The 15771-nt window shown below is 48.2% G+C and overlaps 1 protein-coding gene across 2 annotated transcripts in view; it reads left to right on the top strand.

Moving 5' to 3' along the window:
- Positions 1-15771, top strand: part of EFR3B (EFR3 homolog B) — a 133110-nt gene that overhangs the window by 73271 nt on the left and 44068 nt on the right. For both annotated transcript variants that reach the window (XM_084623863.1, XM_084623864.1), the window contains exon 5: positions 3059-3180. In XM_084623863.1, coding sequence (XP_084479989.1) covers positions 3059-3180 — 122 coding nt within the window. The remainder of the gene's footprint in view (positions 1-3058; positions 3181-15771) is intronic.

The following is a 15771-nucleotide window of genomic DNA, read 5'->3' as shown; positions in this document are numbered from 1 at the left end:
GACCTTTGGTCTGACCCAATACGGCCGTTCTTATGTTCTGTGTTGTTTATGCCACCAATAAGACGGACAATTTGGACACTGTTCTCCCAGCAGCCTCTCAGGATAGGCAAGCAGAGAAAAGAAAAAGAATAAAGTCTAGCTGCACCTGACTGGTGGGGGGAGAGAGGAGGACTTGAAGTGCTCACTTTAACTTCGAGTTGCCATGGTGATGGGCACTGTATTAGAAGCTAGATAGACCTAGCACACTTCAGAGGTAAGTCCTATTCTCCCCGTTTTGCAGATGAAGGCATAAGAACGGCCGTACTGGGTCAGACCAATGGTCCATCTAGCCCAGTATCCGGTCTTCCGACTGGCCAATGCCAGGTGCTTCAGAGGGAATGAATAGAACAGGGCAATTTTAAGTGATCCGTCCTCTGTCATCCAGTCCCAGCTTCTGGCATTTGGAGGTTTAAAGACACCCAGAGCATGGGGTTGCATCCCTGACCATTTTGGCTAATAGTCATTGATGGACCTATCCTCCATGAACGTATGTAGTTCTTTTTTGAACCCCGTTATACTTTTGGCCTTCACGACATTTCTGGCAATGAGTTCCATGGGTTAACTGTGCGTTGTGTGAAGAAATACTTCCTTATGATTGTGTTAAACTTGTTACTTATTAATTTCTTTGGGTGACCCCTGGCTGTTGTGTTATGTGAAGGCGTAAACACACTTCCCTATTCACTTTCTCCACACCAGCCATGATAAAACCGTAATGAAAGCAAGGGAATCTGAAATAGAAGTGATGCATAAATGTCTCTTTCTGGCAGAGGGAGTGGGTCTCTGCAGTCTTCATTGCTTTGCTAGTGGACAGATGGTAGCTTGAAGCACAGAGCTGATGTGCTGTCTAGAGGCTGGACGTCAGCTCCTGGAATGAAGCATTGCTAGGAGCCTTCTTCCATGAGCAGTCGCTCCTCTCTGGCTGATTTGCTGTGTTGCGCTAGTAATTAGGACGGTTTTGGAGATAGCTTTAAGTGGTTGGCTGTAGAGTATCCCTTCCTGCCTCACAATGCCATCCAAACGCGGCTGCTACTAACAGAACTCTTGTGGCGATGTAAAACTTGCACGTGCTGGCGGATCATGATCTGCCCAGTTGTATAGGTGCAGCATAGTATGAGCCCAGGAATTATCTGTCGGGCTACAGTAGCCAAAACCTCACCAGGGAATTGGTTGTGCCTGCATTTGGAGAATGGAAAAATAAAGCATGTGGGATTGTTAGCAAAAAAAGAAAATGTCAAGGACTCTGCCTTTCCCTGGGGAAAAAATAAATGCAATGTGTATTCAAAGTATCACAGCACTGGTAATTTTCTAAGATGTTTGTCTGAGATTACAGTCAGGAAAGCAATGACCACCTTCTCTTCATCGTAGCTACTTGCTAGGTGCTCATGTTAGATACCAGTGCTTGCAATTTTATCCTGAGTCTTGTGGTATTTGATGTTTTTCTGAAAGCTTCAGGTCCTGGAAAGAAACTGCAGAGACTGTCGGCTAAGTCTCTAGCCTTCGTGGTTGCAGAGAAAAGCTTGAAAATGTGACTCTCAAAGGCCAGATCTGTAGATCTGCTGACTTTACTGACACAACAAGTTTTAACTCTGGCTAGCCCCGCTGAGGCAGTGCGGCTATGAGTTGGATTCTGTCAGCAGCAGCAGACTTGTCAACTAAGTTCTGCGGGCAGAATCTACACTACTTCCTGGTGGAGATGTTAAAAGCGGGAAGAATCCAGTTGGATTTTCAGAGTCCCATGTTATTGTAAACCTTCACTTTTCAGGCCTAGATTTCCAGGTCCGCTAGAGTAGCACTCAGTGCCCTTCTGAGGGCATTAGATGGCTTTATGCAATCTTTTTAATGCCATCCTTTTCAGATCCTGGAGATACTGAGGTTGAACTAGCCTATAATGCAAATTAGAGCAGCCTTGGGGTTGCTCTAACTTGTCAGTGGAAAAAGGTCCTCAAGGTGCTGCTCCCTCAGCCAGGATCACCAGAGCACATTGCGTTCCCATCTGTCACATCCCCCTTCCAATCTCCTGCCTATCCCTCCATGGTGGGGGCTGGCATAGGGCTGGCTATTCAGCTCAGGATTCTCCTACATTAGAGGTATCCTCAGCGTCTGCCTTAATGCAGCTTTAAGTCCTCTTTGTATCACTGGAGCCCATAAAAGCTATAAGAATTGTAAAAGAGTTTTTGATTATTTGCTGTGGTGGTGTTGTCCGTGTTGGGTCTAGGATATTAGAGAGACGAGGTGGGGGAGGCAATATCTTTTATTGGACCAAATTCTGTTGGTGAAAGAGACAAGCTTTTGCACCGCACAGAGCTTTTCTTCAGGTCTGGGAAAGGTACTTGAGTGTCCCAGCCGCTGGAACAGACAGGTTAGCATAAGTAGTTAACACAGTTTTGTAAGAAACCATTCAAGGCAAAGTGACCTGTTAACACCCCTGCAGTCCTAGGACAAAAAAGGGGGGTTAGCGGGTGACTGTTTTAATAAGCCACAAACCAGTGTCTTTATTAAGATTGTGATTTTTTTAGTGTCTTGTGAAGTTATGAATTTAAGCTCCCAGGCCGGTCTTTTGAAGGTGGTGTTGTGCAGCTTTCCATTGAGGACGAGGACAGATATAGAGCGATCGCTTTGTGAAACGTGCTCACCCACAGGTGACAGGGTGTCTGTCTTCTATCATTTTCCTGTGCAAGTTCATTCGAGAGCATAGTGGTTATCTGGCTTCACCCACAAAGTTGTTATCGGGGTGTTTATTGCACTGGATGAGGTACCCCGCATGTTGCGATAGGTATGAATAGGACCCAAGAATCTTGACAGGTGTGTTGTCGGGGATGTTGATCATTGTAGCGGTGGAGATATGTTTGCCGGTTTGGCATCTTTTCTGGCAGGGTCTGGTGCTGCTTTGAGTTGGTGTGACCTGCTCTGTGAGGAGCTTGCTTCTGATGGTGAGGTTTATTAATCAATTTTCTCCCTCCCGTCTTTGCTTTCCTTTCTCTGGGCTGACTTATTCTCTCATTCATTTTCCCTTTTCCAGTTTGTGAAGTTTGCGAACATTGAAGAGGACACTCCGTCCTACCACAGGAGCTATGACTTCTTTGTGTCGCGCTTCAGTGAGATGTGCCACTCTAGTCACGATGAGCTGGAGATCAGAACCAAGTGAGTATGGAATGAAATACATCAGCCCCAACTTCTGTCTAGCAAATGAATAACTGAACAAGTGAATGAAACTTTTGGGGCTTCTCTACTTGGGCGTGGTCAGGAAAGTTAAACTGAATTAACTACAGGTTAAAATTTAAAGGGGATGAGTTAAAACTCATTAACCAGTGTGGATGCTCTTATCCAGAATTCAAGAGGCCTTAATTTGGTTCATCTTAATTCATCTGGAAGCAAATTAAATTAAACTGAATTAAGGCCACTTTAATTGTGAACGAGAATGTCCACACAGGTTTAATGCAGTTTAACGAATTCATTTTGAAAATTAATTTGGATTAATTTGCCTGAGTGTCCCCATGTAGACAAGCCGTTTTATGATGCTTTTCATCTTGGGATCACTGTGCAATGGAGCCTGTGAACAACCTCTGGGAGCTGAAGCCACCTGTGAAATGGAATCCAGTTGCTCTCCATGCCATCCCACAGCTAGTGCTGGTTGGGAATTTTTCGACCAAACGTTTTTTATTTGGAAAATGCCGATGTGTTGGAAGCAAAACTGTTTGAAGAAACATACTGGATTTGCCAGAACTTTAAGCGAGAGAGGTCTCTTGGGTGCAGGATGGAACTGAAAGAGGCAAACGCCCTGCGGGTAACTCAGTGGTTAGAGCACAGGACTTGAATCCAGCTCTCCTTCATCCCAGGTGAATGGGTCTCTGCCTGTTTTTTTTCTGTTTTGTTCTGATGTGGAAGGGAAAAGTTTCTGAACTCTTGAAAATATTCACAGGAGAGGAAAACAGTTTCCCACCTGGATCTATTCCCAGCTACCTAGTAGGGAAAGCTGGTTCTTTTGCCAATGGCTGTTGGGCATAGAGGGTACAAACTCACCCTCTAGGACAACCTTCCAGAGACCACTAGAACTCACTAGAGAGAGGCCATCAAATTGGTAGAGACCCAGTGACTCAGATCAGGGTTGAGACATAGAATCATAGAATATCAGGGTTGGAAGGGACCCCAGAAGGTCATCTAGTCCAACCCCCTGCTCAAAGCAGGACCAATTCCCAGTTAAATCATCCCAGCCAGGGCTTTGTCAAGCCTGACCTTAAAAACCTCTAAGGAAGGAGATTCTACCACCTCCCTAGGTAACGCATTCCAGTGTTTCACCACCCTCTTAGTGAAAAAGTTTTTCCTAATATCCAATCTAAACCTCCCCCACTGCAACTTGAGACCATTACTCCTCGTTCTGTCATCTGCTACCATTGAGAACAGTCTAGAGCCATCCTCTTTGGAACCCCCTTTCAGGTAGTTGAAAGCAGCTATCAAATCCCCCCTCATTCTTCTCTTCTGCAGGCTAAACAATCCCAGCTCCCTCAGCCTCTCCTCATAAGTCATGTGTTCCAGTCCCCTAATCATTTTTGTTGCCCTTCGCTGGACTCTCTCCAATTTATCCACATCCTTCTTGAAGTGTGGGGCCCAAAACTGGACACAGTACTCCAGATGAGGCCTCACCAATGTCGAATAGAGGGGGACGATCACGTCCCTCGATCTGCTCGCTATGCCCCTACTTATACATCCCAAAATGCCATTGGCCTTCTTGGCAACAAGGGCACACTGCTGACTCATATCCAGCTTCTCGTCCACTGTCACCCCTAGGTCCTTTTCTGCAGAACTGCTGCCTAGCCATTCGGTCCCTAGTCTGTAGCTGTGCATTGGGTTCTTCCGTCCTAAGTGCAGGACCCTGCACTTATCCTTATTGAACCTCATCAGATTCCTTTTGGCCCAATCTTCCAATTGGTCTAGGTCCTTCTGTAGCCTATCCCTCCCCTCCAGCGTATCTACTACTCCTCCCAGTTTAGTATCATCCGCAAATTTGCTGAGAGTGCAATCCACACCATCCTCCAGATCATTTATGAAGATATTGAATAAAACCGGCCCCAGGACCGACCCTTGGGGCACTCCACTTGATACCGGCTGCCAACTAGACATGGAGCCATTGATCACTACCCGTTGAGCCCGACAATTTAGCCAGCTTTCTACCCACCTTATAGTGCATTCATCCAGCCCATACTTCCTTAACTTGCTGACAAGAATACTATGGGAGACCGTGTCAAAAGCTTTGCTAAAGTCAAGAAACAATACATCCACTGCTTTCCCTTCATCCACAGAACCAGTAATCTCATCATAAAAGGCGATTAGATTAGTCAGGCATGACCTTCCCTTGGTGAATCCATGCTGGCTGTTCCTGATCACTTTCCTCTCATGCAAGTGCTTCAGGATTGATTCTTTGAGGACCTGCTCCATGATTTTTCCAGGGACTGAGGTGAGGCTGACTGGCCTGTAGTTCCCAGGATCCTCCTTCTTCCCTTTTTTAAAGATTGGCACTACATTAGCCTTTTTCCAGTCATCCGGGACTTCCCCGGTTCGCCATGAGTTTTCAAAGATAATGGCCAGTGGCTCTGCAATCACAGCCGCCAATTCCTTCAGCACTCTCGGATGCAACTCGTCCGGCCCCATGGACTTGTGCACGTCCAGCTTTTCTAAATAGTCCCTAACCGCCTCTATCTCCACAGAGGGCTGGCCATCTCTTCCGCATTTTGTGATGCCCAGCGCAGCAGTCTGGGAGCTGACCTTGTTAGTGAAAACAGAGGCAAAAAAAGCATTGAGTACATTAGCTTTTTCCACATCCTCTGTCACTAGGTTGCCTCCCTCATTCAGTAAGGGGCCCACACATTCCTTGGCTTTCTTCTTGTTGCCAACATACCTGAAGAAACCCTTCTTGTTACTCTTGACATCTCTGGCTAGCTGCAGCTCCAGGTGCGATTTGGCCCTCCTGATAACATTCCTACATGCCCGAGCAATATAGGGTGGGAAGTGTGCATCTAGTAGTGGTTCAACATAGGACTTCAGTCTCCAGTGCTGTCGATCTGGCTCCTTAGAGCAGCATTAAAATCCACTAATGTGACCGCGTGCTTGATTATAATATTGAAATACGGAAAACCGAATCTCTCTAGACACGAGTGTTAATGAGCGACTTGCTTTCCTGTGCTGGGAAGATGCTCCTCGGGAGGATTAATTATGATGAACACAGACAGATTAATGTTGTTTCTGGTGATCTTGTCTGCAGTGTATTTAAAAACAACTAGCACTTAAAATTACCTCCTCTCCGTCCCTTGCAAAGCATTCCATAACTGACTGTGATGCTCTGGGGGATCTCCCAGGCCAAGAAGGGGTTCAGTCAACACCTGTTTGCAGGGGAACTCAATAAGCCTTCCAATAAGCCTGAGTTCTCAATAAGCCTGAGTTCTCCTCCCGGAACATATTTCTGCAACTCCCAGCCCCTCACTGTAATGCTCACACAACCATTACCAAGGTCGCTGCTCCTTTAGAGAGACAATATACAGCAGCCTGTTATCTTAACGGGGGTTAACACATCCTTTCCTTCAGTCATGGCACTGAGCTGGTTTATAGCAAATGTAAACCAAGTTTGTGAACAAGCGAACCTCGGTGTAAGTGATCCCATAAGGACAGAAATGGTTACAAACACACACAAGTGAAAATACTCTACTAAGCCTGAAATTCAACAAACGAGAGTCTCTTGTTCAGAGAGTTTGACTCGCCACAGTCATTATTCCAGCGTGGCTGGCTAGTCCTTAGCCAGGATCCCAACACAGAGTTCAAATCGCTTAGTTTCTTTGGCCTGGTCTACACTAAAAATTTAGGTCGACCTGGCCACATCGCTCAGGGGTGTGAAGAATCCACGCCCCGGTGCAACGTAATGAAGCTGACATAAGCCTGGGTGTAGACCGCGCTAGGTGGATGGAAGAATTCTCCTGTCGACCTAGCTACTGCCTCTCGGGGAGGTGGGTGACCTACACCGACAGGAGAACCCCTAGAGCAGTGTCTACACTGTAGTGTTTCAAGTGTAGACAAGCCCTTTGTCTCCTCAGGGGAAGGGCCACTTAAGGGTTTTCTTCCCCTCTCTTTATAGACCACTAAACCTTTGAAATGTGTTCTTCTGAAGTGACTCCCCACATAAAGTTCCTTTCCATGCCGGGTGTAGACGCCATCCTGGCTTCTACCCTGCATGTGATTTTTGCAATGCAAATGATCTTCCTGCAAAGTCCAGTACGAAGTCCCCTGTGCTTGGCCACACCTGGCTTCAGGTGTCCGCCCCTTTCCTTCATCTGGAAAAGCCCATTTATCCACTTCCCCTGGCATGCCTGCGTTAAATATGTTTTAATTGCTTTCCAGCACATCTGTATAAGTCTTTGTAGGGTAACTGTACCCGCATCACGCAAGAACATGAATTAGCAGTGAGTTAGTAGTTTTCCAAAGATATATGCCATCTTTTGGCGCAATACCACGGCAGCAGTGTGTGAAGCACGCTGAGCCAACCAGCCAGCTGAGACTCTCTGCTACGTGCCAAGGGGCTCCAGGCCCTCTGGCACTGGGATTTTCTAAGTGTCACCCTGACTGGGTGCCATTTCAGTAACGCCCTGCTGTTCTCTTAACCATATTTTGCCCATGGTTAGGCTGCAGTCTGAGTTTGAGTTTGAATTGCTTCCCCTCCTCTCACAGCAAGGTTAGGCGTTATAGGAAGCCTTTCAAAGGCCGAGGAATAACAAGCAGAGAGAGGCCAGGGACAGCACAGAGTAATAACCCAGTGCTTCAGAGCTGAGCCAGGAAGAGTGTCTAGCGCCTAAAGGAGAGGTGATCGTTTGGTCTCTGGTCTTGGAGTCTGGAACCTTAGAGCAGCCAATGCTCAGACTATGCACAAACCCAGAGCGAAGGGCATGAAGTTTTGCTGTCCTGGACTATTTTAATGCTGCTGGACAAACTATTAGTAGCTTTATGGAAGCCCTAGGTGCTCTAGCCAGAATCTGGACCTACATTGTCATGGGCGCTGTGCAGTCATATGGTAAGAGACAATCCCTGCCCTAGATTGTAGAGCTAACAATCTAAACGGACTAATGGTGGGAACAGACACACAGAGAGGGGACATGACCCAGGGTGGGTCGTTGGCAGAGCTGGGAATAGAACCTATGGTCCAGAGCTCCCTCCGTTGGACCACCCCACCTTTCAGATAGTCTAGTGCTCAAATAGTGCAATGATAGGTACCTGTGTGAGAATCTGGCTGGAGAAAGCTTAAGGTTGCAGTCACTTGTAACTTTCAGGTTTTGCTTCTTGGGGCCTGCTGCTTGAAGGAGACTTTTTTTTTCTTTTGGAAAGGGGGAATAAAACCACACCAGCCATTTCTGAGAACAGGGAGAGCGATGGGGAAAATATTTTCCCCGAGGGGAAAAGTAACATTGGCAGCTTTGTGTTTTGAAAGTTGTCTGGCTGAAACGGCTGAGACTAGAAAGCTGAAATTTGACAAGGAACGAGCCTTAACTGAGAAGAGATGCCTTGAAGTGTTATAGTGAAAATTGGATGAGATTTGGCTGAGTTCTAAGGCTTTGAAAATTGCATTTTCACACATGAAGAGTCAACCTTTACTATTTGAACAATCAGACGGAAGAATAATACACTACTCGGCTCCCATATCACGCTTTTCATCTGGTGTCAAAACTCAATAAGGACTGGTGGCTCCAGGTGAGATTCACCTGCTTCTCTAGCAGAGCTGGGTCCAAGCGACGAGTGATACGTGGAGTCAGATTCAGGCTCCAGCTGCCCCTGTGCCGAGAGTGGTTGAATTCAGCTCATTGGCCATGGGGAGGAGCCATCACTAAGGCTAGCATTTAGTCGGGGGGATTTTTAATAAAAGTCTTGGACAGGTCACAGGTAATAATTTAAAAAAAAAAAAATTCATGGCCCGTGACCTGTCCATGACTTTTACTAAAAATACCCACCCTGACTAAATCTGGGGGCAGGTTGCTGTGGGGGAGAGGGGTGCTCCGGGGGGCGGCAGATGGGGGGCTGCTGGGGAGGGCAGGGCCAAGTGGGTTTCGGTTGCCACTGGGATTGCAGATGCCCCGACATCCAGGCACATTTGGATCTAGAGTCTAGGCCCATCTCTGTTTGCAGCAGGCTAAGTCCTGAGGTTCCCACTCCGTTTTTACTGATCGAAAGCCTTCACAGACTGCCGCCCCGCTTTACTTCTAGTGACCCAGTGGGAAGTCTGTTTGTTTGCCCCCAGGATTAGGGCCTATGTTTCTTGGGCACGACTCTTGTGTGTGGGGGCTCAGTGATGTGCTGGTCCACACACTGCTGCAGTATGGTCGCCGGAAGGGCTTGCCGGTGACTTACCAGGGGAACATTACAGTTCATAGTCTGGGGGCTTTTACTCCACTTCCAAACAGTTCATTGAGAAACAAACGCCTAGAAAATGAGGAGAAAATAGCGACTGACCTGTGACCCTTACTCACAGGGTCACGATTTCCAGTTGCATGGGGCCTCTTTTTCCCCCAGACCTGGTTTCAGCCAACCCCTCCGTCCGTGACCATCTGACCTGCCCTGGGATACTAGGAAACGGCCTCTGTATTTTAAACAGTTCTGTCCATGTACTTCACGCACCAATTCCCTTGACGCCTCCTGTAGCTCTAATGCCAGTGGACGTTTCTGTTCTCCTGAAGCACAGCTGCTTATCCACTTTTTAACACCGCCCCAAATTCTTCTAGTCCCAGCCCTCCCACACCTGTTTCACCTGGTAAAAGTCAGCAAGCTGCCTCGGAGCTCGGTCTGTGATTCAGCACCAGGTCCTCAGCTGCGGTAAATCAATGGCTCTCACTGATTTATTCCAGCAGAGGGTCTGATCCTTAGTGTTTATTGATAAATGAGGTTGCAGGGCCAAGTTCAGACCTGGGACAGTTCCCCTGAAGTTATAATGTATGTCGTCCCTCCAAAAGGAACGGAACACTGCAGGGTTTTTCTCCCCCCGGGATTGCTGGGAAGTCAAGCCATGTCTTTAAACAATGCAGTCATTTTCCAGGGAAGAGATGCCGCGTGGGGTGAACCAACCCAGAAAAACGTACCCTCCTTAAGGGGTATGTCCCTTTAACCACCTTGGGCCTCATATTTTCAGTGGTGCTGCAGTGAGCGAGGCTGGGAGTGAGGATGCCCAGGCATTGATGGCATGTCAGACACAGCTTCTCCAGCCTGGTCTGTTGGCTTTCTTCAGGTTCCCTTGGGGCCTGTGGGGAGGTTAGTGTGTTTGCTTTAGGTCAGGGCTGCTGTATCTGGGGAAAGAGGCAAGCCGTAGGCGCCACAGAGGAATGAGAGGCATTTACACCAGATCCTCAGCTGGTGTAAATTGACGTAGCTGCATTTATGTCAATGAAGCGAAGCTGATTCCCGCCGGCGGGGATCTGGCTCAGAGGCCCTTGGGATCCCATCCAGGGAGCGCTGCACCTGTTTAATAATCACCCCACTATGGAATGCAGGATCGGGACCTTCGTAAACCATCCAAGGCAGGGATCTTGTCGGCCGGTTTGTCTTGAAGGCACCTCTTGCAGCCCAATTTAAATAATAAGCATCCCAGAGAAGCATCCATTCGGACCTGGAGGGGGATTGTCAAAGGCAGAAAGGTGCCCAACTCCCATGGAGCCCATTCCAATCTGGAGTATAGTTTAGTGGCTGAGCAGAGTCTCTTTGGGCCGATTTGGTCACTGCACCTTATTTTCCCCTTACTCTGATCAGGGGACATTTTATTTTCCCCTAGCAAGACAATGGTGCAGAAAACTCATTGTTTCCCCCTGACCCATAGAGCACAAATGATCCTGGTTCAATTACGTGCTGGATTGCAAGAGACCTATTCTGCAGTTCCTGGTTCCTGCAGTTGCTGGGAGAGCAATACAGCGGTGCATAGACAATCCAGGAAGTTTTTGGAAAGCGTAGGGGACAATTTCCTGGTGCAAGTGCTAGAGGAACTAACTAGGGGGGGAGATTTTCTTGACCTGCTGCTCACATAACCGGGAAGAATTAGTGGGGGAAGCAAAAGGGGATGGGAATCTGGGAGGCAGTGACCATGAGTTGGTTGAGTTCAGGATCCTGACACAGGGAAGAAAGGTAAGCAGCGGGATACGGACCCTGGACTTCAGGAAAGCAGACTTCGACTCCCTCAGGGAACGGATGGGTAGGATCCCCTGGGGGACTAACATGAAGGGGAAAGGAGTCCAGGAGAGCTGGCTGTATTTCAAGGAATCCCAGTTGAGGTTACAGGGACAAACCATCCCGATGAGTCGAAAGAATAGTAAATATGGCAGGCGACCAGCTTGGCTTAACGGTGAAATCCTAGCGGATCTTAAGCATAAAAAAGAAGCTTACAAGAAGTGGAAGGTTGGACATATGACCAGGGAAGAGTATAAAAATATTGCTCGGGCATGTAGGAATGAAATCAGGAAGGCCAAATCGCACCTGGAGCTGCAGCTAGCAAGAGATGTCAAGAGTAACAAGAAGGGTTTCTTCAGGTATGTTGGCAACAAGAAGAAAGCCAAGGAAAGTGTGGGCCCCTTACTGAATGAGGGAGGCAACCTAGTGACAGAGGATATGGAAAAAGCTAATGTACTCAATGCTTTTTTTGCCTCTGTCTTCACTAACAAGGTCAGCTCCCAGACTGCTGCGCTGGGCATCACAACATGGGGAGTAGAATGCCAGCCCTCTGTGGAGAAAGAGGTGGTTAGGGACTATTTAGAAAAGGTGGACGTGCACAAGTCCATGGGGCCGGACGCGTTGCATCCGAGAGTGCTGAAGGAATTGGCGGCTGTGATTGCAGAGCCACTGGCCATTATCTTTGAAAACTCGTGGCGAACGGGGGAAATCCCGGATGATTGGAAAAAGGCTAATGTAGTGCCAATCTTTAAAAAAGGGAAGGAGGAGGATCCGGGGAACTACAGGCCAGTCAGCCTCACCTCAGTCCCTGGAAAAATCATGGAGCAGGTCCTCAAAGAATCAATCCTGAAGCACTTACATGAGAGGAAAGTGATCAGGAACAGTCAGCATGGATTCACCAAGGGAAGGTCATGCCTGACTAATCTAATCGCCTTCTATGATGAGATTACTGGTTCTGTGGATGAAGGGAAAGCAGTGGATGTATTGTTTCTTGACTTTAGCAAAGCTTTTGACACTGTCTCCCACAGTATTCTTGTCAGCAAGTTAAAGAAGTATGGGCTGGATGAATGCACTATAAGGTGGGTAGAAAGTTGGCTAGATTGTCGGGCTCAACGGGTAGTGATCAATGGCCCCATGTCTAGTTGGCAGCCGGTATCAAGTGGAGTGCCCCACGGGTCGGTCCTGGGGCTGGTTTTGTTCAATATCTTCATAAATGATCTGGAGGATGGTGTGGATTGCACTCTCAGCAAATTTGCGGATGATACTAAACTAGGAGGAGTGGTAGATATGCTGGAGGGTAGGGATAGGATACAGAAGGACCTAGACAAATTGGAGGATTGGGCCAAAAGAGATCTGATGAGGTTCAATAAGGATAAGTGTAGGGTCCTGCACTTAGGACAGAAGAACCCAATGCACAGCTACAGACTAGGGACCGAATGGCTAGGCAGCAGTTCTGCGGAAAAGGACCTAGGGGTGACAGTGGACGAGAAGCTGGATATGAGTCAGCAGTGTGCCCTTGTAGCCAAGAAGGCCAATGGCATTTTGGGATGTATAAGTAGGGGCATAGCGAGCAGATCAAGGGACGTGATTGTCCCCCTTTATTCGACATTGGTGAGGCTTCATCTGGAGTACTGTGTCCAGTTTTGGGCCCCACGCTACAAGAAGGATGTGGATAAATTGGAGAGAGTCCAGCGAAGGGCAACAAAAATGATTAGGGGTCTGGAACACATGACTTATGAGGAGAGGCTGAGGGAACTGGGATTGTTTAGTCTGCAGAAGAGAAGAATGAGGGGGGATTTGATAGCTGCTTTCAACTACCTGAAAGGGGGTTCCAGAGAGGATGGTTCTAGACTATTCTCAGTGGTAGAAGAGGACAGGACAAGGAGTAATGGTCTCAAGTTGCAGTGAGGGAGGTTTAGGCTGGATATTAGGAAAAACTTTTTCACTAGGGGGGTGGTGAAACACTGGAATGCGTTACCTAGGGAGGTGGTAGAATCTCCTTCCTTAGAAGTTTTTAAGGTCAGGCTTGACAAAGCCCTCTGGCTGGGATGATTTAATTGGGGATTGGTCCTGCTTTTGAGCAGGGGGTTGGACTAGATGACCTCCTGAGGTCCCTTCTGTCACGGAGTCCCTGGGCGATGCTCTGGAACTGCTCCCCGTGAAGCCAGTCAGGACTCTGGGGAAGTCTCCTCTCTGTGAGCAGCCTGTCTTCAGGACACAAAGCTCACACAGCTTCCACCTTCCTGGGTCTGACCTCGGAGCATTCAGCATCCTCTGCCCCTCCGTGCGCTTCCCACAGCGAGTCCGCTCAGGCGGGGCTCCTGGGGAAGCCAGAGAGTCCTGCACCCCAGCTTCGCAGTCAGATGTGACTCTCAGCCAGCCAGTAAAACAGAGGTTTATTAAATGACAGGAACATGGCCTAAAACAGAGTTTGTAGGTGCAGAGAACAGGACCCCTCAGCTGGGTCCATTTTGGGGGGCAGTGAGCCAGACAACCATGTCTGCCCTTCACTCCATGTCCCAGCCAGCTCCAAACTGCCTCTAGCCCCTCCTCCCCTGGGCTTTGTTCCTTTCCCGGGCCAGGAGGTCACCTAATTCCTTTGTTCTCCAACACTTTAGCTCTCGCCTTGCAGGGGGGAAGGGCCCAAGCCATCAGTTGCCAGGAAACAGGGTGTCAGCCATTCTCTGTGTCCAGACCCCTGCACACACCTGCCCTCTAGGGCTCTGCAATGATCATACACCCTTACCCCACCACCTAGATACTTAAGAACTGCATAGGGGAAACTGAGGCACCCCCACAATATTCAGAGGAAACATTAAGAACAGTCCCACTTCGTCACACCTTCCAACCCTGATAGTCTATGATTCCTGCAATCAGAAGTACCCTGTGGTTTTGAGCGTTTTAGTTCTGTTTAACAGCCCTTCTTTGGGAGTTGCCTCGGAGTCAGATAAGTTCACTGCTCAGATCTGTGGTTCCATGAATTGGTTTCACAAAGTGTGTTGGGTTATTTTTATTTTTCTGGCTCTAGGAGACCACTGAGTATACAGATTGCTGATCTGAGTAAAGGGGTGGTCTTTCCTTCTCATCACAGCTGAACAGTTTGGGCTCTGGGCAGAGCGGGGGATTTCTCAGTATGGAGAACATTTTTGTAGTCCGCTAGAATGGAACCTAGGACCTTCAGAACCGAAAGGACAGCACTCCCGCTAAAGGAGTACCTCTCTTAGCTGTTACAAAGCGGCAGTCTCTTCTTGCTGGAGCCAGCTATTAGAGGGAGATGTGAATGATCATATTATGTTGGACTAGATCTTCAGCTGGTAGAAATTGGCATACCACCATTAAAGTCAATGGAGCGAAGCTGATTTACGTTAGCTGGCCCATTGCTTGTTGGGGTCTGCTAGGACACACAGAGAAATAACACCAGTTGTTATTTGCTTCTAAGTCAAGATGGGCTTGTACCAAAATCCTGTCTCCAAGATCCCTCAGGCTCTGGGGAAGATCAGATCTGGATCTGCCACTTCATGGCTGCCCTTTATCTTTGTATTGGGCTAAACCAAATCCCCCGATCCAACACCCCCTCCCCACCACATGCTGGGGAAATTTAGATCTTGGTCCAATTGTAAATGTTGCATCCTGGGCCCATCGCTGTTTCTAAGCAGATTGACCTCTCTGTTAAGTGAGAAATAAAGTCAGGAATTCACCCCCTGGCCCTGGCTTGCACTACTGGTGCTTTGTCCCTCTCTAGCGCCTTTCACCTAAGGCTCTCAGAACACTTTACAAACTTAAAATTAGTCCTGACAGCAGCCCCTGGGAAAGACAGAAGTAACATTATCTCTAGTTTAGAGATGGGGAAACTGAGGTACGGAGAAGTAAATTTACTTGCCATAGATCACTCTGTCACACAGCTGGAAGGAGAAGCCAGAGCCTGGACCCCGCCATACACTGTTCTAATTAGAGCAGGTCGGAAAAATGCTAACACAACGTTCTTTTCACTGGAATTTGCCAATTTGTCAAACTTTAAATGTTCCGTGGAGACAGTTCGATTTGACAAAGTTCTGTGGGAACCCTGCTGGGTTTCCTGCCAGCTCGCCTGCTATGCTTTTCAGCAGCACATCGTCTGGGATGGCGGGAGCAGAGAGGCTAGAAGCTCCTTGGCCGTCTGCACTTCCAGGGCCTGTAGCTCTGGGACAGCCCACCAGACAGACTGCCCTGGAGTCAGAGGTCCTAGGGTCTGTGACTGCAAAACAGCCCACCAGGCACACTGCCTTGGAGCTTGGGGCTCTGTCCCCTTTTGCAGAGAATTTTTTGCTCTCAATCGGAACAAACCCAGATTCTGAACTCTTGAAATCCTCCATGAAAGGGAATGACCTCCCTTCAAACAGCTAGAGTTCTAACCAGCAGGCCCAGCTCCCAGAGCTGAGAAAGGAAGCCCGGAGTCCTGACTCTCTGTCTTAACCGCTAGATCACATTCCTCTTGCAGAGTTAGGAAAAGAACCCAGGCTTCCTGAACGGCCAGTCCACTGCTCTCACCTCTGGATGACCATCTCTTTCCTAATG

Source organism: Lepidochelys olivacea (genome assembly GCF_965140295.1).
Source record: "Lepidochelys olivacea isolate rLepOli2 genome assembly, chromosome: 3".
NCBI classification, from domain to species: domain Eukaryota; kingdom Metazoa; phylum Chordata; order Testudines; family Cheloniidae; genus Lepidochelys; species Lepidochelys olivacea.
The sequence above is the reverse complement of the archived record's forward strand: the minus strand, read 5'-3'. Positions and strand labels throughout refer to the sequence as shown.